Genomic DNA, 27226 nt, shown 5'->3' with positions numbered 1-27226 from the left:
ATTTCTTACTGTTTTCTTTTTCTTGGAAATTACGCATTATTTGTACCCATTTTCTGTTTTGTTTAGTCTTTCTTTAAATTAGATTTTTAAAAAAAGACACTACAGTACCCAGCACTGATCATGGAGTGTCATGATGTGAAATCTAGCAATACTATTATTCTTTGTTCAGAATGATTTTAACCTGCTTTAGTTGGTTTAATCTAAACATAAATGAAGATATGGATAACTGCATATATGTTTAAGTGCATAGGATTTAACAACCATGTTACTAAGTTTGTGTTGGACAGTTGAACAGAACTGTTTACAGTCTCACTCTTTGGATTTTCACTTTACATGTTCCAGTTTTGTATCTTGAACAACTATTTGTAAATGACAATATGTAAACATCAACTAGTGAATTCTTACTGTTTATTTTTTTCTCTGAATGTATTATTTCTACCTATTTTCTGTTTTTAGTCTTTCTTTAAATAAATTTTTTTTAAAATAGATTTTGTTTTGATTAGTTTTAGCATGTTTTCTACTATTTGATTTCAACATGTGTGATGGTATGAACAGCTATTTTGAACAAAATGGGAGACATTATAATAGTCATTGTCTTGTTTTGAAGTCCCATAATGCTTTCATTCTTTTGTTTTTATCAGTTTTACACTATTTTGTTTTGTTTGAATTCATTGTGTGTGAAGGTATGGACAACTATTTTGAAGAAAACCATAGGCATTATAGTAGCCACTATTGATTTGCTGTTGTCTTGCTTTGAAGTCCTGTGTTGCTTGCATTGTTCTTTTCTGGTTTGCTTTGTTCTGTTTTGTTTTGTTTTCTTTAAAATAAAAAATAGAATGACCAGCTGTTACGGTTGTATCCAGGTGGCCCTCACACAGTTGTAGTCAGGCTTTTCAGAGGTGGCCAAATCTAGAGTTTGTGATTGATTCATGGTTCAATCCTGGGATTAAGGCTGTGAGACCTACACCAGCCCTAAGGCAGGTAGCCTGTATACAACCTAAGGGGCAGAAAGAGGCTTGACCCTTCTCTTCCCTCATGTTGCTTTTGCAGTCTTTCGCTACCAGAATGGTTGCCCCTCTGCCATGCCACCCTGCTTGGAGGAGGCCGGTTATGGACTGATACCCAAATAAACCTTCCTTCCTTTAACTGTATTTTGTCTCAGCAATGAGAAAATATTCATGAGCTATATCACTGCTGGGTGTCTCTCCAAGGAAATAAAGCCAGTGTGACAGAGTACCTGTGTGCCCATGCTGGTTGCAGCAGTATTCAAAGAGGCCAAGAAGTGGAATTTTACCAGCGTGTCTATCAATGGATGAGAGGCTTTGGGGAGCATAGTATAAATCCAAAATGGAATATTACTTACCAAACGCATTAGAAATGAACTCTGTATTCCATACTAACATGGATGAACCCAGGGGATGAATATGACCCTGTGTGAGATGAGATAGCTACAGAAAGACATATAGGTCATGGTTTCACTCCCATGGAATGAAACAACTTAGGAAGTAGGGAGCAGAACAGCGATGATGGCAGAGGCCAGGCAGGATGGGAGGTCTTGATACAGGGGAAAAAAGTCCTGACTTACTAGATGTCTGGTATGAGTTCGTGCTCTTTAAAATCAAAGAATGAAGTTTAGGAACAATGGAGATTAAGAGTAGAATATATTTATTGGGAGAAAAAAAGCTTCTGTCTGGGAGAGAGACAAAAGGGGTCCCGAGTGGGTTGCCAAGGATTCTATATTTTCCAGGGATTTTTATCGAGTAAAACCATGAGAGGAGGTGGGTCTAAAGTGGGGAAAACTGGGAACTTGTAAGGAAGACGGGCATGAGGTGGGACAGAACCATGCTCAACCAATAAGTTTAATTGTTCAGGTAAAATTGATCAAATCAGGGACAAGTGGAGAAGTGAGTGGTGTAGCAAGTGACCATTCTTTAAGGATCAGCGACTCTTCCTGTAACAAGGGATCATTCTTTTAAGGATCAGCAACTCTTCCATAGGGTTTTGGGATGGCGACTCCTGGTTCCTCAAGGGGATCCATACTTAATCCCTATGTTTACACTTAGGGTGTGGCTGAATTTGTTTTGCCTTCTGTCTTTAGATCTGACTCACATCAAATGATGTGTGGCTCCTCCAAGATCACAAGACACGTGGTCCTCTGTGCCGGCTTCCTTGAGGGCCTAGCCCTATGTCAAAAAACAAAACCAAACAAAACAAAAAAGAGAGAGAAGATATCATAACAATAAGTATGTTAATTTTTAATGTAACAAAATTAAAAGGACTCCGGGGATCTCGGGGTTCCCTTCGTGTTGGGGTCCAGTCACCGGAGCCAAGTCACCAGGATGCTGAGCCAGGAGGGCTCCCAGGGCGGCCCCGCGCGCGGATCACAGTGATGCCCCAATGTCAATCTCAAGGAGTCGGCGAAGTGCCTGGGCTGGGAGTGACTCCGGCGTGGGGATTCAGAGTGCAGGGGCGCTCAGGCCCCCAAGAGCGACCTGCTGGGACGGGATCCCAATCCCGCTGCCAGACGAGCCCAGGAGCGACTCTTTAAGTCACCACCCGGAAAGCCAAGCGCCTTGACAACATTGCCGCGACAGCCAGAAGACCTAAGGGCGCTGCAACGAAGCCTGAGGGGGCGTGACCGGGGCAAGCCCCGCCCCTCTCCCAGGGGTCCACGCCCCTTCCTTGTCTCGCCTTCCGGAGTGGCCGTGCCGCGGAGCCTCAAGGGAGGGGCGGGGCGCGCCGGTCTCGCGCACGCTCAGTGCAGCCTGCCAGCCGTGCGTCCGAGTAGTTGTGCTCTCTGTTGCCGCGCGCCATGGCGGCGTCCGGGTCCGCGGTGCTGAAAGGTGAGGGGACTTCCTGTTTCGGCGCGCGAGGCGCCTGTAAGGGAGGGGGGGGACGGGACAGGATGGACGGGCTCCTGGGGGTGGGGGCAGCGGGGCGCCGGCGCTTCGGGGCCGTCGGGGAGGCCCGGGAATCCCCGCGCGCTTGGGGCCGTGGGGTCGCGCCCAGGCTGCACGCCGGGCCGGGAGAGCGGGGCCGCGGGGCTCGGCTGCTTCCAGACTCAGTGCGGCTTCGGGAGAGATGCGTCGAGCTTGCGTTTCCTGTGTTTCTCGCCCCGGCCGCACGTCTGGAAGTTCCCCAAGACCGCGGGTTCTGAGACGCTGCCCGCCCAGCTGTGCCCGACCCACCTGTTCGCGCCGGTTTTTGGGGATCCCCGGGAGCGGAGAACGCTGTTTCCGGCGTTAGATGGTCAGATGCAGTAAAGAAGTGTAAGAATGACAAACGAAAATTTGATCAAATTTCCTGCTCCATAAAGAAAGTTTTCCTAAAAAAAAAAAGTTTTCCTAGAGCATAACGGTGCTGGCTCATTCACTTACTGCCCTGGCTACTGTTTTGCTCTCTTGCCTGTGCAGCTGAGTAATTGGATGATCTGCACAATATGTGATCCATGACTCTTTCCAGAAAGCCACTCCTGCCCTGGAATAATTACACCTTGTTTAGGAATTAGAGAAGAGTAGTAAATAATAGGATTGTTAACCAGAATGTGTGTTTAGTTTTATGTACCACGAGTAGCGCTGGTGCTTCTTTGAATATGTTTTTAGTAGAAGTTTCATATTTATTTTTTAATAACGCTTTGGACATGGGGTGCTGTGATTACTCCCTAGTATTTCATACTAATATCCTGTTTTCAGATGTGGTGGCCTATGTGGAAGTGTGGTCTTCCAATGGGACAGAAAATTACTCAAAGACATTTACAGAGCAGCTTATGGATATGGGGGCAAAGGTAAGAAATTCCTTTTAACGTTGATACATAGGAGGGCTTTCTGATAGGTGGAGAGATACATTTCCATATTCTTAATTGGGGCATTATTAATTAGAACAAAAAAGGCATACATAGCCTTGGGAAGGTAAGTGGTGGAAGAGAAAGCAAAACTCACATCTGAAGAATTGGGAGCTGTGTTGCTTCCAGAGCAGTTGATCTTGCAGGCATAGAGTGAGAAGGGGGACTCTGAGATGAAACCTGGACTCTGTCCCAGGTTGTGTTGAGTGCACTGACTGGTAATCACAGCAGAGAGCACAGGACAGATTTCTAACGGAGAAGCTGTGAATGTGGGCATATCAGAAACGTGTCCTTAGACATTGGGTAGACAAATCTGGAACTCCAACTGGCCAAGACCAGATCATAAGACAAGAAGTCCAAACCCCGGGGGTCAGATGAGGCCATAATGTTTCTGTTGGCCACTGGGGTATGGTTAGCAGGAAGGCTGCAGGAGGAGGCCTGTTAAGGATATAAAGGAAGGGATGGCACCAGGGACCCCAGAATGAGACAGGGAAGAATGAAGGAGAAAGAAAGTGTGGAAGACCGTTGGGCCTGGTTCCCTTCTTATTTCCCACTATATGACTGTGGCTTATCTCCCCATTTCCCACCGTTGTAGCATTTTTCTTAATTCTGGTCATAGTGAAGCTTCGTGGTGATGCACTTGGTATGACATTGCATTTTCTTTTTTTTTTTTTTTTTTTTAATTTTTTTTAATTTTAAAGAGATAAGACAAAAGAGGACATAACAGAGCAGATCAGAACAATGTAAGCAACACAATGTTTCACAAGACAACCCATAATTAACAGTAACTACCATAATGTCTCTTTCTTTGAAATAGTTGAGCATAGCTTCATATACAATAGTATCAAACGTAACAAAATAGTATAAAACCATTCAAAAGAATGAAAATGTTAGAGAGCATTCAGAACCAAATAACAGAAAATGAACAATGGCTACTATATTATCTCATTTTCCATAGAAAATTTGTTTATAATATCACACACAGTAAAATATAATAAGATACAACATGATAGAACCAATGGCAATAGAAGAACAAAAGTGCGGTAGGACTTCAGAGCAAGATGATATTAAATCAGCACTGGCTATTATAATGTCTTGTTTTCTTCAAAATAGCTGTTCGTACCATCACAGATAATAAAATCAAACAAACCAGATACTGCATTCTCACGCTGGGCCCTTGGTGGTGGGAGAGTTATTTAGAACAGATGTCTTTTAGTTTGAGAAAGTTTTCCGTAACCATTTCCCTTGTTCATCTCCCTGTTCCTGCATTGCTTCTGCCCTGCTGCAGAGCTGATGGTCTGAGTTTCTGTGTCCCGTTTTCCCTCCTTCCCATTTGTCTCTGAGGCCAGGGAAATTTTACCAACCTCATTGCCTATCATGTCTGTGGATTTTGTTTTTTACTTATGTCATTTTTTAAATTTCCAGCAGCTGTTTAGATTTCTGATCCTTTTGTGTTTTTTTTAGATTTTTTTTTTATTTTAAAGAGGGTAAAATTAAACACAATAGAACAGAACAGAACATTAAAAAAGCAATTTAAGAGACATAAATTTCAAAGCAAGACAATCAGAAATCTTCACTATCTATCATATTGTCTGTTTCTTCCAAATAGTTGACCATACAGAGAATTCACATGAAACAACATAGTATATAGAACTGACCTGAACAAGATGAGGAAGCGTTTTAGGTCTTCAAGATCAGACAACAGGGAAGTCAACAATGGCTGTCATTGTGTCTCTCATTCTCTTCAAAATAGCTGTCCATACCTTCATGTGTGTTAAGATTAAACAAAGTAAAACAGACTAAAATCACTCTGAACAAAGAATAATAGTATTGCTAGATTTCACATCATGATGTTATGGAATCAGCACTGGGTACTGTCGTGTCTCATTTTCTTCAATGTTCATTTCATCATGTGTTACACGATCAGTTCTCATAAACTGTTTATGTGTTCTATGCATGCATGCGTCTACATGTTTTTCTATTTCTGTATTAGAGGGAGAAACAAAACAAAGAAAGTCAAAACAAAACATATTCCTATAAAAACATGAGAGCAAAAAGTCATATAAAACCATAGTACAAGGTGTTCTACAATGATTACTGTGTTGTCTCTTGTTATCTTCAATAGAATTGTCCATATCATCAGGCATAGTATAATTGAATATAGCAGTACATAACAATATTAATAAAAACAAAACATTGTAGATAGTATAAAACTTTAAAAGCAGGTAATAATCAAACCAGAATGGGTATCCTGAATCTTAATCATCTTCAGTGTAGTTGCCTGTACTCTCAGACTTGATACTAACAATCAAAACAGATTTGAATAAAATCTGTCGATAACCAAACAGCAATCTAACAAACTAGATTCAACTAAGATCACTCATGATAAAACAGTGTAAGTTATACAGGGTTTCAGATTAAGTTAATAGGAAATTAAGGATGATCACCACACTGTATCTTCCTATTTTTGGGATAGCTGTCTGTGTCCTCAAATCTAGTGCAAATAGACAAACTGGAACAGAATATAATCTATCTAATCAGAGCAGTGTGAATAATGTGGGTTTTAAATCCTGATACACTATTAACAATATTCTCTGCCTTATTTTTTTAGACTATTCCTCCCCTTTCACTCCCACAGGGTGCACTGTGCCTTTTGGGTCCCACTAACTCCCTCAGGTTTTAGATGGGAGGGCAGCAACCTGCTATTTACCTAAGTGGTTCCGAACCTTCTCCCTCCTGGACTTGATCTCAAGTTGTATTCCTTTACCTATTAAAGCCTGTCTTTCCAACCTATCTGCAGGTGCTGGTCAAGTTGCCTCTAATTACTCTCTGGTTCCCTGTCACATAGAGCATTGTTTTCTCATATTTGATTTTCGGTCTATAAACTCTTTCAAGTTAATTATGTTTCCTATACAGAGCATCTCAGTGGGCCCTACTTCTAATCTACTCTGCCTGTTCTTTTTTTTTTTTTAAGTGTATCAAGGCCATCTATATTAGAGATTATAGCCAACCTTCTCTGCCTCATTTCTGCTATACTATTTTTCTGTCATTAGTTGTCTGCTTTTCTCCTTCATTCCACTTTCTGTTCCATTCATTGAGGCCTCTCTGCCACTGTTCCTGAAATCCTGGTACTTTTTTTCTCTCTCTAGAATGTCTTTCGGTATTCTCTATAGAGTTAGATTGGTGGTCATGAATTTCCCCAGTTCCTCTTTGTCTTGGAAGCATCTTGTTTCTCCATTAATTTCTAGAGACAGTTTTTCAGGGTACATCAATCTGGGCTGGAAGTTATTTTCTTTCAGGGCTTGGAATACTTCACTCCAAGCTCTTCTTGATTTGATGGTCTGTTTGGAGAAGTCTGCTGAGATTTTGATGGATTTTCCTTTATCGGTTATCTGTTTCTTTTCTCTGATGGCTTTTAATATTCTGTTCTTGTGATGAATTTCTGGCATCTGGATTATTATATGTCTAGGTGTAGCTCTGTTTTGGTTGTAGGTGGCTGGAGTTTTGCATGCCTCATATATCTGAATATCATTTCCTTTTCCTATGCTTGGAAAGTTTTCCTTAATGATTTCTATGAATAGCCTTTGTGTTTCCTTTTTTTTTTGGTTTCCTTTGTTTTTAACCCCTGCTTCTTCATTCACATTCTTTTTCCTTAAGTTATAGATCCTCTTATTGCCTTCTAGCTTTTGTATTGTTACTGCTTATTTCCTTGTTAATTTTTAAGAGATCTTTCCTTTCATGATCACACATTGAAAACCTGTCTTCAAGTTTTGATAGTCTATCCTTAGTTTCTTTCAAGCAGTTTTGCCAGCTTTATTAATCTGCTTATATCTTGCTTTATTTGGTTAAATATTTCACTTTTGAGCTCATCTGTGAGATCCTGAAGATATCTCTTTATGTCCATTGGTGGTGTGTCTGATACTGTGTGTTTGCTGCCCTCAATCTCTTTTGTATTTACCTCTCCTGGATCAATATTCTCAGGGCTGGAGGCTGAGGATTTTTTCTTGTTTCATTCTCTTGTCATGTTTTTGGTTTCTTCCATACAGGTGTATAGAGGAGGTCCCAGCCCCTTTCCTTGTTTGTTAAGGTTTTTCTAAAGTGCACTGCCTGGGGATTTCTGCCCTCTCCAGTTTGCTGTTGGTCATTGACATGCAAGCAGGAGTGGCATATGTTGGCCCCTCCCCTACGGGTCAGTCAACCTTTGGAGGCCTTCACTGCATTAGTGTGTGCCACATGTACGGAATTGATTTGGGACGACTAGTTGGGTCCCAGCCAGGGGTGTGACCCAGGCCAAGCAGATCCCACCAGTCTGGGTCTGGGAAGGGCACAACTGACTGAAGTCACTGCTATTCCTTGTTCCTGCCCATTCTGCCTGATTCCAACATGTTGTCCAGTTGGTCGCCCCTTTCCTGTGGAAGGGTCTTTTCCCAGCACTCATTGCAGGTCCCTTGCTGGCTCTGTTCTCCATTGGGCTCTCCGACTTCAGCATGACCACAGCTGCAGCAAGTTGTAGTCGGCAGGAGTTCCGGCAGCTGGGGCAAGTCACAGTGGCGGGAGTTTGGGTGGCTCAGGGGAGTTGCAGCGTTGGGAGTTTGAGCACTCGGGCAAGAGCACCATGGCCACTAATCTTAGCTGCTCCAATGATAGCCCCAGAACTGCATCTTTAACCAATTCTTTTCCCTTTAGTTTCTTCCTTGGTCAAGAGGACCCATCTCCCTCTGCCTGGACCTCTTCACGATGTTTTATTCCGGCATCTGAGTTTTCTGTCTCAGGGAGCCTGTGTATTCTGCTGCTTAGCGATCTGCCATCTTTAGCTCCTCCTCTTATCTTTAATCTAGATTTCTGATCCCTTTGAAAAATGATCTCATCTTATCACATGAGTCTATCTTCTGAAAATATTCGGCACTTTTTGGGGGGCTTTTTTTGAGACAGGGTTTCACTATGTAGTCTGGGCTAGCCTTAAACTTATTACATCACTCTGGCAGGTTTCAAATTCACCATGATCCCTCCTGCCTTAGCCTCCTGAGTGCTGGAATTACCAGCACTCAGCATATACCACCACCCTTGTTTTAAACACTTTCAATTTTAATTAGATATTCCTTTTCTCATTTGTCTGTTTCCTTGGAATTTCATGTTCTGTCTCTTTAGAGAGCTTTTCTTAAGTGTCTTTAGTTGTCTTACTTGCTCTTCTTTCTAGCTGCTATTCATGTGGTTCCTCTTATGCACCCTTCTTTTCTGTTCTTTTTATCCTTGTGGGGCTGCAATTCTGTTCTTTTAATCCTACTTCGAGCCTTTCCTGGAGGAGTAGCAGTAAGCACACGACATGGTACCTCTACGCACTGGAGCAGGTCCAAGATAAATGTAATTATTGTAGATCACAAGCCTATGTGAATAAAAAAAGAGAAACTGGAGCAGATGTGTTTTTAGCAGTGTTACACATTTACCAGGGTATTTCTTTGATGGATTCCGAGAGTTGGAGTTATAAACATTTTTGTTGTGACATACACTGAATGGTCCCTTTTTTGACCAATTGTGCATAAACATCTGTGAATAAATATTAATGTATATTTTGTTTTCTGCATTTTTCCTCAGGTTTCAAAAACTTTTAACAAACAAGTAACTCATGTTGTCTTCAAAGATGGGTACCAGAGCACTTGGGATAAGGCCCAGAAGAGGGGGACAAAACTTGTCTCAGTGCTCTGGGTTGAAAAGTAAGTAGCTGTCATATTTCTTCCTGGAGTTACCTTGTATTGGTAAAAGTCTAGTGCTGATATTTTGTGTTGATGGTAGAACCAGATAAGACTTGATGTTTTCCTTTCTCTGCCTCTTACTGAGTGTGAAATTTACATCTTCTAGGCTTAGTGTCCACCGACACTATCTAATCACACCAGAAGGCAGACAGATGTGGAGTGGTGGCTCCTGGAGTGGGCAGAGGGTACTGAGAATGCAGAGAAGCAGAGGCACAGGTCAGCCCCTGCTGCCATGCACAGTGCCCGAGACAGGCTCACAGCAGGAAGTCCACAGTGAAGCTGTTTCCTCCTGAGGCGCTATGGGTACCTCGTAGACACTGCTGTCCTCTCGTCCTCACAGGATTGTCCTCTGTCGTGTCTCTCCTAGTCTCTTCTTTTAACAAACCCATAGCTTCTAAAGGATTCAGACTCCCACCAGTGACTTCCTTTTACCTCATTTACCTCTCCAAATGCAGTTACTTTCTCAGGTCCTGGGGATTAGGACCTGTGAGGTTAGGAATTTTGGGGATGCAGGAAGGCCAAGGGCAGTTGGGTGGAGATTGAGGTCACGGTGCTGTGGGGCGCCGTCTTGGAGCCTTGTGGGTGTGAAGCAAAAGGGGACTTCGTGGAGCGTGGGCTGAGAGCAGGCCCCACAGAGTGGTGGGGAGCCTTTGAACTTCCAGGTTGGACCAGGGCAAAGGCCATGCAGTACATGGGGATTGGTCAGCTCAGGGTGTGGTTTTGAAAGTGACGTCAAAGGAGGTTTCCTGAGGGCTTGGGTGTTTGTAGCAAAAGGAGCCAGAGGATGGTTTTACCAGGGACCGAGACTGAGAAAGCTTTGTAAGGGCTGGGTCTGGGGAAATCAGTCCTACTTGGACATGCTGGAAGTTGTAGGACAGTCCAGGAGATAGTGCAGCCTGGCATGCAGGTAGGTGTTGGAGTTAGAATGTGGGATTGCCATGCACAGGTTTATTTAAAGGCAGAAAGCAGACTTGATCCTTCTTTACTGACTGTACTGGAGAAGAGAAGAGGTTTTAGGACAGAGCACTCCTGGATTTTAGGTTGAGGAAGAGCCTGACAAATAGTACCAGCTGCTGATGGCCAGGCCTTACTGTTAGTCTCTGAAATTAATAGACTCTGTATTTGGGAAAACACACTGATCTCTCTATGCTGCAACATCAGATGGATGCATTTTTTCAAGCCAAGCACTTTTCCAGCTTGCTGTACTCCAGCCTGGCATCCCTCAGTTCAGTTCTGCTCTGGGATCCCGCGTGGTGAGGTTCAGTCTCACAGAACCAACTCCTAAAGATGTCAATCACAAGTCCAGGCCTCCTCCACTTTTGCCCGACGGCTGGAAGTTGGGTTCCCCAGCTCCCTCCTCTGGTTCGGGCATTTGCTGAAACAACTCAGCCTTTGGGGAAGTACTTCCTTCCCTTTTACTAGTGTGCTATAAAGGAGATCTCCTGGAGGCAGCCTCATGAAAGAGGGCAAGGCTAGGAGTGGTGCGTGTGAGCTCTGTGCCCCCAGTACTCACACGTGCTCAGCAGGCCCCGGAACCGGCCCTCCTCTGCTAGAGGTAGGCAGTTTGGGTGGAAGTCCCGTCCTCTGGTCCTCACTGGCCTTTCTGGTGACAGGCCCCTCCCTGGGCATTCCAGAGCCTTCCTGAAGAGTGCTCATATAAATAACCAAAAACTCCAATGTTTTCAAGGATTTTGGGAGCTCTCTTGACTGGAACTGGGGGCACAGACCAGATATATTTCAAATTTCACCATTTTTACATCAGTTTGCACTCACAACAAAGCTGATCAGAAAGTGCAATGCGTTCCCACTCACCCTGCATCCAGCACCCTTTGCACCAGCTCCCATCAGGGCTGCATCTTCGATAGCCCAGGACCGATGCTGGGTCTGAGTGTTTGCTTTGTGCGTTCCTTTATGTTCATTCTAGTGTTCTAAAAACAGGCTCCGGGTGCCTGCTGTCTTTCCAGCTGTGGCTGTCAGGGATGATTACCTTCTCCAGAGGTCTTGTCCCATGTGCCCTTCACCAGAGACAGCCAGAAATGTGCTTCTGTGGTTTCCCACTTTGGGTTGTCAGAGTAGGGTGATGATGCAGCAGGAACAAGAACAGGCCTTGCTGGAGCACTCTGGGAGGCTGAGTAAGGAGGACTGCAAGTTCAAACCCAGCTTGCACAGTTTAGTGACATAGACTCTTACGGTTTGTGTCTGCTTGGTCCTGCCCCACCACCACCACCCAACGCCTCATGTGGTCATGGGGGGCAGGTTTTTTTGTGGGCACCTGAATTTAGAGTTTGTGACTGGTTCATTGTTTAGCACTGGGATTAAGGTTTAAGTGCTATACCCGCCCCAAGAAGGGTAGCCTGATTACAATGTAAAGGAGGAGAAGAGGCTTGCTTCCCCTGTTTTTGTTCTTGTTTTTGCTGCTCTGCCACCATAAGCGGTCACCCCTCACTATGCCAGCCTGCCTTGGAATCAGCTGATTACAGAGTAAAATCTCCACAAGCCATGAGCCATTTGCTCCCTTAATTTTAAGCATTAGGTATTTTGTCTTAACAATAAGAAAAAAGTAACCAAGATAGTCTCAGTCTAAAAATAAAAAGTGAAGTTTGGGAAGTTAGCTTGGTATAAAGGTCCTGGGTTCACTCGGCAGTACCACACAAAAACATTTTTATAGATTCCTAATTTTTTTTCTGGGGGTTGTTACTAGGAATCCAACTCAGAACCTAATGCTTGCCAGGCAGGCACTGTGTCCCTGAGCTAAATCCTCAGCCCTCTAATTGTTAGAAGATGCAACAAATGAGTGTATTGTTAGTGCAGATGAAGGAGTTTCCTAGCTTTGTGACTTACTATGATGTGGTTTTGGGTGTAGTAGAGGACTTTGTGTATATTTAGTCTTTGGAAAAGCAGTCACAACTAAAGCAAGGAGGAAAGTAAAGTGCATAAGTCAGCTTCATGTTACTGTAATGAAATACCTGAGACAATTGACTGATACAAACCAGAGGAAGGAGGAAGGAACAGGGCCCATAGTCTCTTTGGGGAACCTCCCCCATACCATCAGCCCTCCCACAGGACCTACCATCCAGATTGTGCCTCTCAGTAGTGTCACCTTGGGGACCAAACCTCCACCATCTGGCCTTTGTGGGGTACTCACCCCATAGCAGGACTGATTTCTCTGAAAATGAAAATTCTTGTTTCTCTGGAATTTCCATCTGCAAACGTGGCTAGGATGCCTATTGAGCCTATAAGAATTTGCCTGATGGTGTTGCTCTAGCATAGTTTTGTCTCCAGCTTCAGATCCTATAGTGTGCTTGAATTTCATATTTCTTTAGTCTCCTTTAGTCTGGATGGTTTGTCTCTTAGAACAAGAATGACCATAGTGTTGTCTGCCCCATGCCCCAACTGCAGGCAATTCATTGTCCAGCAGAAGTTCCTGAGCAGTGTGTTCTTGGGCACAGCATTCATGTGTTCTTTGTGTCTATTTTAATCCCTCGTGTCTATTTCATTCCCTTGAGAGCTTGTTTGGAGGTTCTAGCAGGGGAGCATAGCTACTCCTATAGCCTTGATGAGGAAATGGTCCTCCTGTGTTGAGAGTAGTCATCTTCTTTGACTGAGCATGCATGCAGCACTGAGAGGGACACAGGTAAAGGAGGAAGGGGACACTGGCCATCCAGATCAACTGAATCAGCCCTGGTGACCAATGGGGTGATGAGTGTGACAGGCAGGTCATCTTCACATCCTCCTTTCCTATTGGGATTCTTTGATCTGTTGGCTTTTAAAACTGAAGCACTTGGTGTTTTAAAAATTTAAAAACTTCAGCAATTAGAGATTTAAAAACTTCAGCAATTAGAGATTGTAATGTGTATTATTGGCTTTTGTAAGTCTGCTTAAGGTTAATACACAGGTTGGCGATCCCTTAGCTGAGTGCTTTGGACCAGAAGTGCTTCCAATTTGTGTATTCCTTTGGATTTTGGAATATCTGCAAAAATTCTTTTATTGTTTGAACACATTCCTAATTCAAAAATTTGAAATGCTCCAAAATCCAAAATTTTTCAGCTTTGATATGATGAACCTATACGACACCCAAGATGTTTCAGGCTTTGGGTTTTCAAATTAGAGACGCTTGCCTTGGATCACTTCATAAAACAGAGGAACCAGGTACTTGCACTTGTCCACTCATGCCCTCCGTTGTGTTGGGGTTGATGTGTGTGTTTTGTCTGCCTCCACTCTGAGGTCCACAGGACGATGTTGTAATTTGTGCTTCAATCTGTATTTTAAATATGTTAGGAAAAAATAGTCTCTAGCTGTTTACATGTTTCTGTCCATCTTGTTTCATTCCTGAACATCTTGAGTTTCCTCTGATTTTTTTTTCCCTTTTAGTGAATAGATATTCTTTCACTAATGGTGAGTAATTCTGTTTAGCATTTCCTTTCTTTAATTGAAGTAAATTCACGTATCACGAAATACACCCTTTTAGTGTACAAATTCAGTGGTTGGTAGTCCGTATAATCTATTGAGAGGGGCGTGCAAACATCATGTTTCAGAACATTTCTTTAGTCAAAAAAGAAGGTGGATGCTGGAGAGGAATCACATTTTACTCCTTCCTGTGTCAGCCCCCCAGCGACTGCTACTCTCCCCTTCATGGCTGTAGCTGTGCCACTTCTGAGCATGTCATGTGAATGGAATCTGCACTTGGTGGCCTTTGATGTCACATAATATTCTGAAAGTTTGCTAATATTACAGTGTGTGTCAGTACTGCATTCCCTTGTGTGGCTGAGTAACTACCATTGCATGATGTACCACAGTTTGCTTATACATTCAGGAGTTGATGGTCACTTGGGTTTTGCTTTTTGACTACTATGAATAATGCTGCTGTAATGGGCTGGACAAGTTTTTGTGTTCTTCAGTATACGTGGCCCTCCTGGGACATAGAACACACCACAGATACTTGGCTTTTGGGGGAACTGCTGACCTCTTTCAGAGTGGTCACACCGTTACACACTCCCAGCTGTGCTGTCTCAGGACCGTGACCCTCAGCACCCTCACCAGCACTTGCTGTCACTCTTTTGATGAAAGCCTATTTGGCAGGTATGAATTGGCGTAGCTCTCATTTGTATTTCCCTAGTGACTACTGTTATTGAGCAGCTTTTACTTGTTTTCTTAGCTATTTGTTTGTTTTCTTTACAGAAACATCTGTTCAGATTTTTAAAGTTGGTCTAATTTTGGTCTGATTTTTAAAGTTGGGTTATTACTTTTTGGTGTTGATATCAGAGTTCTTTATATACTCTGCATATAAGACTTGTTGCACATATTATTTGCCAACATTTTTTCCTGTCGAGTTGCCTTTTTACTTTCTTAATACTGTTCTCTGAAGTACAGGAATTTTTAATTTTAATTTAATCAAGATCATCTATCTTTCCTTCTACTGCTTAAGCCTTGAATGTCTGAATCTTTGTTTTTTTTTGGTACCAGGGATCAAACTCACAACCACACGCTTGCCAGGCAGGCACTTATGCCACTGAGCTAAATCCCCGGCCCCAGAGCCTTGAATGTCATACTGAAGAAATCAACACATTGTCTAGGGCAGAAAGATTTGTGCCTAGGTTCTCTTACAAGACTTTACAGATTTAGCTCTCACTTGGAGGTCTGTGACCCTCTTTGAGTAAATTGTGGTGTGTAAGGTAGGGCTGCAGCTTGGCTTTTTGTCCATGACCAACTAGCTGACCCAGCACGGTTAGCTGTTTGCAGGGGTTGTGTTCATTCTCACCAAGTGGTTTGGTGCTCTAGGTGGGTATCACTTGGCCGTAGAGGCATGATTCACTTCTGGACTGGCAGTTCTGTTCAGTTGACCTGTCTTTGTCACTGCCACCGTTTATTTTAAATGACTCTGGGAATGGAACTCAGGTCCTTGTGCATACTAGGCAAGCACTCCTCCACTAAGCCACATCTCCAGCCCTTTTTGATTAGAAAAGCTTTGCAGTACGTTTTGAGATTGGGACATGAATCTTTCAACTTCCTCTTTTGCAAGAGGTCCTTTAGCATTTTGAGTTCCTTCCATTTTCCTGTGAATCTTAGGATCAGCTTGTCAACTTCTTTAAAAACAAAAACAGAAAAATGGTGGCTTGCTAGGGGATCGAGCAAAGAGTCTCTCCAGAGAAATCATACTAGAAGCTAGAATATGACAACATGGAGAGGGCCAGACAAATCGATAGCAATTCTTATTAACCAAGACAGTGCAGCTGGAGGATTTAAAGTCGTGCTGAGACCGTGAACGCTGATAACGGGAGGCTGCAAATCCCGCGCCTTTAAATCAACAAACTGACCTGTGGACCCAGCAGGAAAAGCTGTGTTGCTTTTGGTGACTGCGGGAAACTGAGACCCGGGACTCCGAGTAGCAGCCAGGACTGCACCGCTGCACCAGAGGAGATCATACAAGGCTTTGGAGTTCCAAATCTAAACGGTGCGCAGATTTCTGACTGTTCCGCGCTGTGCCGGGAGTGCGGGAAAGATGGGCAACTTGGTATGCGGTGGACCCGGAATGAGGACCTGCTCCGGACTCTGGTGAGTACTGGGAACCCCGCGGCTGCTGGGGTTGGCCAGAGAACATCTTGGAACTGGACAGTGCCCGCCACCACGGGGACATCAATAACTGAGTCTGGCGGCAGACATTTTAGTGTTGGGCAGAAACTACAGCTCGGTGACATCACCAGGTCCCCCTGTAGGGAGGGCTGGTGGAAGACATCTTGAAATTTGGCAGAGCCTGATTACGTGCTGGCTTCAGCTCCTTACAGAGAACTAGTGGGAGACATTTTGGATTTGGGCAGATCTGCTGTTCTGGTGCTCCTGTCACAGAACAGCTGGGATTTGGGCAGAACCCTGTGCCATAGTGACCACCCCTGCATCCCAGCCTGCCCCAGATAACAGCAAATTGGGGAGGACAGCAAAAACTCAAGTCAGCACGCTTCTGAAAGGCCCTAAGCAATTCGGAGAGGGCCAGAGAACCCCAGGACAGTCTGAAAGAAACCAGAAATATGACAAGAGATAAAAATTTAAAAAAAATCTCCAGCTGCCCAACATGAGAAAATAAGCCCAGGAGAAGTAAACACTAAAGAGAACAAGCACAGTAACCACAGATTCCAGAAATCCACCAAAAGAACAGAATATTAAAAGCAGCCAGAGAAAAGATGCAGATTACCTACAATGGGAAAACTATCAAAATAACAACAGACTTATCAACACAAACTCTTAAGTCAAGAAGGGAGTAGGGAGAAATATTCCAAGTCCTGAAAGAAAAAAATATGCAACCAAAGTTCATATACCCATCAAAACTCTCTCTCAAAATTAATGAAGAAATAAGATACTTTCAAGACAAGGAGGAACTGTGGGAGTTCGTGGCCACCAACCCAACCCTACAGAGAGCGCTGAAGGACATTACAGAGAAAGAGAAGAAGAGATACCTGGATTCCAGCAACAGTGGCAGAGAGGCTTCAGTGAACGGGGCAGACAATGGAATGAGGGAATAAGGTGGACAAATTATAGCAGAAAAGTGGAGTAGCAGACATGAGGCAGAGACGGTAAGCTATAGTCTTTAGTATAGACAGCTCTGAAACTATATTTAAAAAAAGAGCAGAGGTCATTGTTAATGGTGTATAACGATTTAAAAGACACAGTAGTCCTATCGCTATATTTAGTATGAATTTAATTTGTTCTGGTCTGTCCACTCATGTCAGATTTGAGGGCACAGACCTCTTGAACCAAAAATAGCAGGTTATACCATGGTAACTATCCTTACTTTCCTATTAACTTAAACTGAAATCCTGTATTACTTACATTGTCTTACTATGACTGATCTTAATTGAATCTGAATCATAAGACTATGGGTTGGCCTTGGCTGATTTTATTTGAAATTGGTATGCTTGTTAGTATCAACCCTAAAAGTAGAGGCAACTACTCTGAGCATGACAAGATGTAAAGGATATCCATACTGGTATTAATTAGTAACAGCTCTCAAATCCTACAGTGCTGTCAAAGTTAAGTTTTTATAAAAATAGGTGATACTATGTTTAACTATAATAAACCAGTGTTGTGGACAAATCTATTGAAAATAACAAGAGAAAACATAGTAGCTACGGAAGATCATTTATATTGTAGTCTTATATGTCTTATCCATTGCATGTTTTTCTAGGAAATTGTTTTGCTGTCTTGCTATGACTTGGTTTTCCCTGTAATACAGAGAGGATAGATATATATGTAGAAATTCACACATGGGTTGTTTTTTTTTTTTAAATCATTTACGGGAACAGATTATATAATGCAAGATGTAAGGAACAGATACTCTGAGAAAGAGACGCTGAGAAACCCGAGGCTTATTTTGTAGCATTATAATATAAATTCTAGCAATCTATTATTCGCTGATTAGAATGACATTGGACTGGTTTCTTGGGTTCAACTTCAGCATATGTAGAGATGGGGACAGCTATCACAAAGAGAATGAGAGATGCGATGGTAGTTACTGTTGTCTTCCCTAATTTGGAACTTGAGGACCTAAAAAGACTTCATCATCCTGCAATGATTTGATTAGTTCTATAATATGCAATAAGCATATAAAGTGGGTGAAGATAGGGACAACTATTTGTAAGAAACTAGAGACAGTTAGATAATGAAGATCTCCAGTGGACTTGCTTTGAAATCTGTATTTCTTTAAATTGTTTTTTTTTTTAATGTTCTGTTCTGTTTTGATATGTTTAATCTTACCCTCTTTGAGATGTAAAACAAATGTGTAGGACTGATAATCATATTACTGAGCTTTTGTTCGATCATAGAGCAGAATGGTTTGTAGGGTCACTTTTTGAATGTCATTCTAAATACTTTAATTCTATAACCTGAACAGCTATTTCTAAGATGACAATGTGTAACTTATCAACCAGCAATTTCTTACCATTTGTCTGTCTGTAATTTTGTATTATTTCTTCCCTTTTTTTTATCTCCATGTATTTTTTTTGTTTCCTTTTCTTTAAATAAAAAAAAAAATAAATAAAATAAAAAATAAAAACAAAAACAAAAAAACAGAGGACAGCTCTCCTCCCCACCCCCATTTTTTTTCCTACATACCAAGGCTTGAACCCAAGGCCTTTGCACTGAGCTGCATTTCCATCCCTTTTTAATTTTTGGAGACAGAGCTTCACTATCTCTAACTTGCCCACAATGGGCTTAAATTTGGGGTCCTCCTGAGTTCGCCTTCTCGGGTGCTGGGAATACCAGTGTGTACCACCATGCCTTCGCCAGCCCTTTTTAAATTCTGTCTTTTGATAATACCATGTTAATGGATGTGGTGATACATCTTTTTTTGTTGTCTTTTTCTTTTGTGGACTGACCTCAAACTTCTGATCCTTCTGTTGTAATTTTCTGAGTAACTAGGATTACAGGATGTGCCACCACACCTGCTGGATAAAATCTTATTATGGCTTGAGTTTATTTCCTGATTATTACTGATACCACGTATTATTATTTTTTATTTATTTGTTTTATTTTATTTGTTTATTTGTTTATTTATTTATTTTGGTGGTACCTGGGATTGAATTCGGGGCCTCTGCACTGAGCTATATCCCATCCTTTTATTATTTTTTGAGACAAGGTCTAGCTAAGTTGTCTAGCTTGGGTACAACCTGGTGATCCTCCTGTCTTGGCCTCCAGAGGCATGCTCCACCACTTTGGGCTTGTGTGGTGGGTTGACAGCTGGTGGTCAACTTGTAACCAAATGAGTGTGGTATTGGGTGCAGAGGGCCCACTTGCAGATTGTTCCCAAGAGTGTGTAAAGGAGAACCGGAAAGAAGACAGTGTGCCACTGACTGTCCTGGCAAAGTGTGTTGCACTGGTTCTTCTGATATGACCTTGGCTGTTTTCATTGTTGGAAGAGCTCAGGACCTTGCTGTTGCTGCAGATGGTGTGGTGCTTTTCAGGGGAGCTCTGGTCCTTACTTTGCGTGTCACTTCATGGCTCCAGTACAGATCCCTCAGCTTGCTGACACAGATCCTTCATCCTGCTGCTGCAGACTTTCTAGCTTTCACCACTGATCTTTGGGCCTTCCCCGAACAGATACATGAAATAAACGTGCGTGAGGCATTGCATGGGCTCTAGGCCTGCTGTTGGCCTCGAGGGGGATGTTGTCATAGGCTCTAGGTTTTTAGCTGGACTCATGCAGGACATTGCCATTGGATCCAAGCCCTCAGCTGGATTTTTTGGATGACTTATAAAATAACCCTATAAATTATGTGTCCTGTATTAAATTGTTTCCCTTGCAAACCTTGACTACAACTTGTTCATGTACTTTTTCTTTGGTCAGTATTTTAATTTACTTTCTATGTTCATAAGAGATACAGGTCTAGTTTTCCCTTGAAAACTTTGATTTTGGTGTTACAGCATTACTTCATTACTGGGATGCATTCTTCAGTTTTTGAAGTGTTATAAAGGACTGATACATTGTTTTTTTCTTTGAACATTTGGTAGAATTTATCAGTGAAGCTATCTGGTCCTGGCTTTCTTTTGTATTTTGGTTGTTCCATCCTTTTAAAAGCTCTGCTTAGTTTTTTGCTTCCTTTTGAGTTGGTTTCAGTAGCTTGTGTCTTTCCAGGGTCTGTGCAAGGTGTCTGGGTTGTCCTGTTGGCATACATCTGCTTGTAGAACTCTCGGCCTGCTATTTTTCCAGGAGGTCGATATTAGTTCATCCTTGGCTTCAGGCATCCTCTTCCCTTTGTCCTGGTCAGTCTAGCTAGCTAAAGGCTTGTCAATTTTGATCATTTGATGGTCCTTTTATTGATGATTTTTAACTGTATTCACTATACTCTCCACTATGACTTCTTTCTGCTTACTTTGGAATTAATTTGTACTTTGTCTAATTTCTGTAGGTGGAAGATTAGCTTATTGATTATCTTTTTTAATAGAAAATGGGTATCCCTTATTTGAAGTGTTTGGGATCAGAAGCTTTTTGGAATTTGTGTTTTGGAACATTTGCATATACATATGTTTACAAGTAAGAAATTTCTTGCTAAGCATGACTTAGGTGCAGCTCACAAGGTGTTCTTTTCTGTTTTATTTTTATTTTTTATTTTCTAATTTTCTTTGTAATTTCTTCTTTGACTCATTGGCTATTTAGAAATGTTAGAGTTAGAATCTGGACTGCCCCTCAAAAAGGCTTGCATTCAGAGGCTGAGCTTTTGGAAGCTGATTGGATCACGATGGCACGTCCACTCAAGTGGCTTGTCTGAGGACCAGGTTGCTGCTGTGCAGGACTGGGAGGATGCGTCTCCCACCTGAGCCTCTCGCTCCCTGACTCCCTGGCCCCTGTGGTGTGAGCAGCTTTCTTCTGCACACATCTGTACTGGAGCCTGCCAGCTGTGAACTGAGCACTGTGAAACTGAACTGGAGTGAACCTCTCCTCCTGGAAGTTGCGGGCACTGGGTGTTGTGTCTTAGTGTGAGGAATGTGACTAAGACGAGGTTTTTCTTACGGGGTTGTTCCATATTTGTAAATTTGAAAAAAAAAAAAAAAAAAACTCCAGCCATTTAGAATTTGTTTTAGGCCCTAATATATTGTGCACCCAGGAGAGTGTTAAATACACATTTGAAATGAATGTGTATTCTGTCACTGAATCCAGCGTTCTGTAAATAGGCGTCTGTCAGGTCTAGTTGGGTCCTACTGGTTTTTAGGTTTCTGTGCCAGCCTGCACTCTGTCTGGCTGTACACCCAGCGGTAGAGGTGGGCTTTGAAGTCTCCCACTGTTACCACGATATTCATTTATCACTTTCTGTGGTGCTCACTGTTATAACTCGGGCCCCGGTATAAAATCCAAGGAAGCAAGAGACTGAAATTTGGGAAGCAAAGGCTTTATTTCCAGGCCTGGCGACGAGTCTCCGGGAGCCAATTTGGAGACAGTGTCCATCTGGAGACAGTGTCCTCCAGAGACTGAAGGGAGGACTTTAAAGAGGCTGGAGGAAAAGGGGGGGCGGGGGAGAAACAAAGAAACCTGCAGAGCCATCAAACTTGTTGACCCGAGTCTGGAAACTGTATTGCTGTCCACTTAGCTCTGACAATCTCGGGAGTTCCTGGTGTTTCTCAAATTACTCCCATCCTACAGACTGACATTATCTCAGAGTGGCACATCTGCAGCAATGTTTGGAGAAGAAAGTGGAGAGTTAATTATCCCAGGACAGCTCGTTTTCGCTAGTGGGTGTGAAGGGGTCAAGAGTTACAAGAAGCTGAAACTTAACTTTTACAAAGATCTGATATCTAACTCATTTGATGCATACAGAACAAAAGGAAAGCACCGATTGGGGTTTGGGCCATAGTATTTCCCGGTAATTTCTTTGAAGCTAAACAGTTCTTAAAATTGGGGTAGGCTCATTTTATGACAGATCATCACCGGGTTGGGAAGAGGTCACCAGAAACCCAAATTCTTTATGGCCTAAATCGATAGGTGAGGGGAGAGGGAGGCAATAAGGCGCCATACAGAACAGAAAATGGCGGTTATGTGTCAAGGTCAGGTAAAGGGTTAAACTCATACGCAAATCTCTCTGCACACAAGTTACTTCAAACAAGTGTAAATTAGTGGGCCATCCTAGTTCTCTTTAGCTCTTTAGCGGAGAATAGAGGTGCCTAACAGTGATTAACAACCCTGTTAGCTTGTTTTAGCACAACTTCTGTAGTTTGTAGAGGGCAACAATGGTTAACATATCAATTAGGTGAGATTCTTGCAATTCTTTACAGAGGAGAGTATTGCTTAACATATCAGTTAGGGAAAAAGGATAAAAAAACACATTTAGTAAGCCACGTTGCAGGTTTGCTATAATACACAAAATAATGAAGGTATTTTCTTAGAGTACAACACTCACTGGATGCAAGCAATCCATGGGCACACCTTAAACAGGAACTCTGAAGATTCTGTCTAGGTATTATTGGCCACAAAATAAAAATAAGAATGCAGTTTTAGAAATTTGTTAATGCTTCTGGCCAGTATTTTGTTTTTACCTGCTTGCATGTATTTTTAAAATAAGAAATTTCACCAGAAAGTACATATTAAAAATTAACAAATATTTCTAACTTTAAAAAGTCATATATAAGCCAAAGTGCTCACTATTACGTAGATGCAAAACTGACTTCTGAAAATAATTGACAGAAATAATCTGTAAACACACAGAACTATGAAACAGACTAAGATTACCCTTCTATACTCTGGATCAAAATGTAAAGATCTGTTATGGACACATTAATTTAGGATGTCGCTGTTACATGGCTGTGCATATGCATTACTATAAAACAAATTCTGACAGTGTTTCTAATGATACTAATACTTTTCTAGCCTCAACCACAAAGAAAATAAAAACAATATGAAACTGTTTCTTTTTTTAAATAAAGCTTTTAAGCAGAAAAACAAACCTAACACTTCTCTTTGCAAAATCATTGGACCTCTAAACAGTTCAAATTTAGGAAACTCTTTCAGGTAACCAAACATAAACATACACTTCCTCTCTACTCAAGAAGTCTGAGCCTCTCCAGTGTTTTGTCTTAAAAACTGCGTCCCAGGATACGCAGTGACCATGCTGGTTAGAGTCCTGCTGCCCACCTCACAGCTGGTGCAACCATACAGGGTGGCACCATGTAGCGTCAAACCCGTGATGACCACCACCAGCCACTTTACTCCTAAGGGAAAGAAGCACTTCTAGGGCAAATCTCGCCCACAGCCCTGGACAGGCAATAACTGATAACCAAAATATTCTTGATTCAGCCTGTGAAATACTTTATTCTCTTGAGAACTTGCTTTCCTGGGCTCAAACACCCATTGGCTGTTTTCTATCCTCATAAGTATGGCTCCACCAACATAGGCCAGCCATTAGTCTGCCTGTGGCATTGTTCACTGCCCAAGAGTCACACGACAGCAGGAAGATAATGGTGACCGTACAGGCTGACTTGAAAGAACAGATGGAGCAGTGCCGTCATGGGTGTCGGACTGTGGCTCTCTTAGCTGTCGCCTCTGCATCAGAATTGCTGCACAGTGGACCGCGGGGCGGCCCTCTGCAACGCTCATAGATGTTTCCCTTTTCCTCTTTGCTCTGCATGCTTCCCCGTAGCTGATGGTTTCCAGGGCCTGCCATCCAGGCCCCTTCCTGGGGTAGAGCTGTCATCTGACTGGGGACATGCTGGGCGCCCTCCGCTTTGAGCAGACCATCTCCTGGTGCTGCCCAGCCTGTGGGCGTGTGCCTGGTGTGAGGCCCTTCTGGCTTTACGCAGTCTCCAGCCTGTTTCCCCTGCATCCTATGCCCACACACTTGCCGCCGCCATGGAATCTGGATTATTTTTCTGCTCAGAGTTCACTGAGTGTGTGCCATCGGTGAGTGTGTAGGTCTCGTGTCATTTAAGAGCCTTTTCTGTGCTCTTTTCTTGAGGGTGTGGGGGGAGATGCAGACCGGGTAGCTGCTGTTCTTTTTCAAGTGAAAAATTCTCACCTAATCTACCTCTTGCCTTATCTTTCTTTCCCTACACTGAAAGAGAATTTAGGGTATATAGTTTCATACTTTTACCAATAAAGGCATAAAAATACATACATATGCATTTGTAAATTCCTATTTATATGGTCCATATAAAGAACTAGATTTTTATTCTTTTAGTAAAACACACCATCCTTTAGTTAACTATCTCAGAGCACATCTTTCCATGTTTGTACACGGAGAAATGTCCCACTTTTTAATATACGCATGTGTATGAATTCTTATAATAGATGTCCAGTAGGTCATGTAACTGGTCTGTTGGTATGAAAGGGTAGTTTTTTACTTATTACTTCCCAGTCAGAAGTAGTATGGCGTCGTGCCTCTCTGTGCATCACTGTTCTGTATGTATTAGCCTTTTCATAGGCTTAAATCCCTAAAGTGAATTTCCTGGTACACAGGGTTTGTGTACTTAAGTGTATGTAACTGCTGCCAAGTTACTCGTAGAATGTGCTAGTTTAACTCTTTAAAACACTGTGAAAGGACACCCATTTCAGCACCTTTCTATCTTTCTTCATTTGATTTAGAGGTTATTCACATCTTACTTTTTTTTCTTTTTGGTACTGGGGTCAAACTTGACAGTCTTCCTTTTGCCAAGCAGGTGCTTGCTCCACTGAGCTAAATGCCCAGCCCACCTTTCTCAATTTTAGGTGTAAATTAGTGTCTTTGCGTTTCTGACTTGAACTTCTCCACAGAATTCAGGGTAAGAGCCAAGCTGAGCTTTCCCTGTTGCTAAACAGTCCTGTCTGACCCATGTGATTCCTGAGGCTTTGAGTATTGGAGCATGTGGTCGCTAGGTGTCGCTACAATCCCGTTTGGCTGGGAGAAAGAGCCCGTCCTGAAACAGCCACTGGTGCGACTCTGGCATTTCCTTTGGACCATACGGATTTTTATATTGGATTTAAAAAATAAAGGTGAAGGATATAAAGACCACCTTGACTCTCACTTCCAAGTTCTCTTGAAGTTGATCATAAAGTTCAATTTTGTAAACAGTCACTGTCAGATTGAAAGGCTGTTCCTGGGTTTCTGTCTTTGCTGGCCTGAGAGACTGCAGTGGGCTGGACGTGGTTGGCACCGCATGTATGCACCCTGTGCAGCTCTGGTGATGGTGATGACACCACTGAAGGTTGCCGACCAAGGATCGGCGATACCTCATTTGGGACCATGGTATCTCTGCAAAACCCTCAGCTTCTCTTCTTTCTTCTCACTGTGCCCTTGGCTGTGCATGATCTATGGCACTGTGCTGCTGAGATGCACTCTCCTCGCTGGTCTTGGGGTGCTTGCTGAGTACTGCAGTCAGTGCTCTCTGCAGTGATGCAGTCTGTGCTGCTCACATGGTGGGTCTGTCCCCACGCCTTAGTTCCTGGGAGTGGCAGTGTCTTGTTGCTGGGAGGCCCCTTCGAATGGGCACAGGGTAACTGGAGGGGAGGCAGTGGCCAGAAAGAAGATTGATTTGAGAGTCTGTGTAGGAGATTCACACACTTGCTAAGCAGGCTGGGCTCACTGTCTGGCAGAGGAGGGAGTGGTCCTAACCTTGAGGGTGCACGGGTAGCTTGGGAGGTCTGGGTGCCTGCGGAGCTCACCAGAGTAGCCCCTTCCTGTCACGCAGCCATCATGGCTTGGCCAAACGATCTGTCAGCTGCACTGTATACTGTAGAGGAGGAGGAAAGGCAGTGCTCACCCGCAGGTCGGGGTGACAGTCCTCACAAGGCAGCTGGACTTCATGGTGATGGCAGGAGGTTTTAAGACTGCGCCTGGGACAGCATGGCACACAGGGTGCTGGCTGCTGTGGACCTGAAAGAGCAGCAGCCTTTGTTGGTTCTGTGTCTAGGGCATCCTGGAGACACTTCTCCTTCTGACCACCAGATGGAGAGCTAGTACTAGTTTATATTTCTGAGGAACTACTGAGATTGAAAAGGGAGCTTTTTTCTCTAGTCAGCATGATTTGGGTAACTTTTAAATGTGTCTTCACTTAAGAATTTCAGCGCTCTACTGTGTGTGGCACTGTGCAAGTTGTTAACACACAGTGTTTTGTATCACCTGCTCACTTCTTCCTTGTGGACTCTTTGCAGCCCAAGTAGGGTGGGGCTCAGGGAGTGACTCTCTGCATCCATCTGGTAGGTGAGCTCTGGGGAGCTTGTTCTCCAAGGAACAGAACATGTCTTTCATACTTGTGTCACTTTTGTCAGACAGTTCTGCTGGGTTGAATTGAGCCTTTCCAGAAACCAGCCATAAAGCAAGCGTCCTGTCACGCAGCCATCATGGCTTGGCCAAACAATCTGTCAGCTGCACTGTCTGCTGTGGAGGAGGAGGAAAGGCAGTGCTCACCCGCAGGTCGGGGTGACAGTCCTCACAAGGCAGCTGGACTTAATGGTGTTGGCAGGAGGTTTTAAGACTGCGCCTGGGACAGCATGGCACACAGGGTCTGCCACCACGTCTCCTGTGCCGCTGCTGCCAGCCGTCCTCTCCTCCTGCTGTTCCTCACCAGCGCCATGGCCGGGACTGAAATCCATGGTGTCGAGAAAGCGGCCACCTGAGCTGCTTCCCTCCTGGCTGGCGTGCGCTCTGCTGGTTTACCTCTTTGTTAGGCCAGGCCCTGCTCACTCGCAGCAGTTCACAGCCTACATGCATAGGTGTGTGGTTTGCTGCCTCAGATCAGTCTTGCAGATACATAATTCACACAAATGTACCCATTCTAAATGACAGGTTGCTGCGTTTACAACCTCAGTGTAGATTTCTGTCACACCCAAGTCCCCTCTGTTCTTCTGTGTCAGCATCCCTCCTGCCCTTGCCCTGGACAATCCATGGGCCTGGCTTCTGTGGCTACACTGAGCCTGGCACTCTGGAGTCTCATACAGTGCACCCTCCAGCATGGGCTGTTTTGTGCCTGCTTTTGTGATTTTTTTTCCCTTGAGATTTATCTGTGTTGTTGTATACAGCAGTAGTTTTAGTTCCTTTTTATGGCTAAATAGTATTCTGCTGCGTGTGTATACTGCAGTTGCTGATGCATTCACCATGGAGGGAAGTTTGGGTGGCTCTCCTTTGTTGGTCATTGTAGATAGGTACAGTTGCCACGACACATGTTTGTATGTGTCCCATTCTCTCTC

General features: G+C 43.3%; 1 protein-coding gene and 1 pseudogene across 8 annotated transcripts in view; one reads left to right on the top strand and one right to left on the bottom strand.

The window, feature by feature from the left end:
* Positions 1-2699: 2699 nt before the first annotated feature.
* The window catches only part of Mcph1 (microcephalin 1), a 186215-nt gene continuing 161688 nt past the window's right edge, over positions 2700-27226 (top strand). For 6 of the 8 annotated variants that reach the window (XM_063234982.1, XM_013143416.3, XM_063234986.1 and 3 more), the window contains exons 1-3: positions 2701-2843; positions 3693-3784; positions 9434-9552. In XM_063234982.1, the coding sequence (XP_063091052.1) occupies positions 2813-2843; positions 3693-3784; positions 9434-9552 (242 nt within the window). In that variant the 5' untranslated portion in view covers positions 2701-2812. Of the gene's footprint in view, positions 2844-3692; positions 3785-9433; positions 9553-27226 lie in introns of those variants that run through there. The other 2 variants (XM_063234980.1, XM_063234983.1) reach the window with 2 other exon arrangements.
* On the bottom strand, positions 23111-23525 carry LOC111754488 (Golgi apparatus membrane protein TVP23 homolog B-like; annotated as a pseudogene).

This window comes from Cavia porcellus, unplaced genomic scaffold, assembly GCF_034190915.1.
Source record: "Cavia porcellus strain 051 isolate PalLab524CR breed Dunkin Hartley unplaced genomic scaffold, mCavPor4.1 scaffold_24, whole genome shotgun sequence".
Taxonomy (NCBI): domain Eukaryota; kingdom Metazoa; phylum Chordata; class Mammalia; order Rodentia; family Caviidae; genus Cavia; species Cavia porcellus.
Note: the sequence above shows the minus strand (reverse complement) of the source record. Positions and strands in the feature narration are given on the sequence as shown.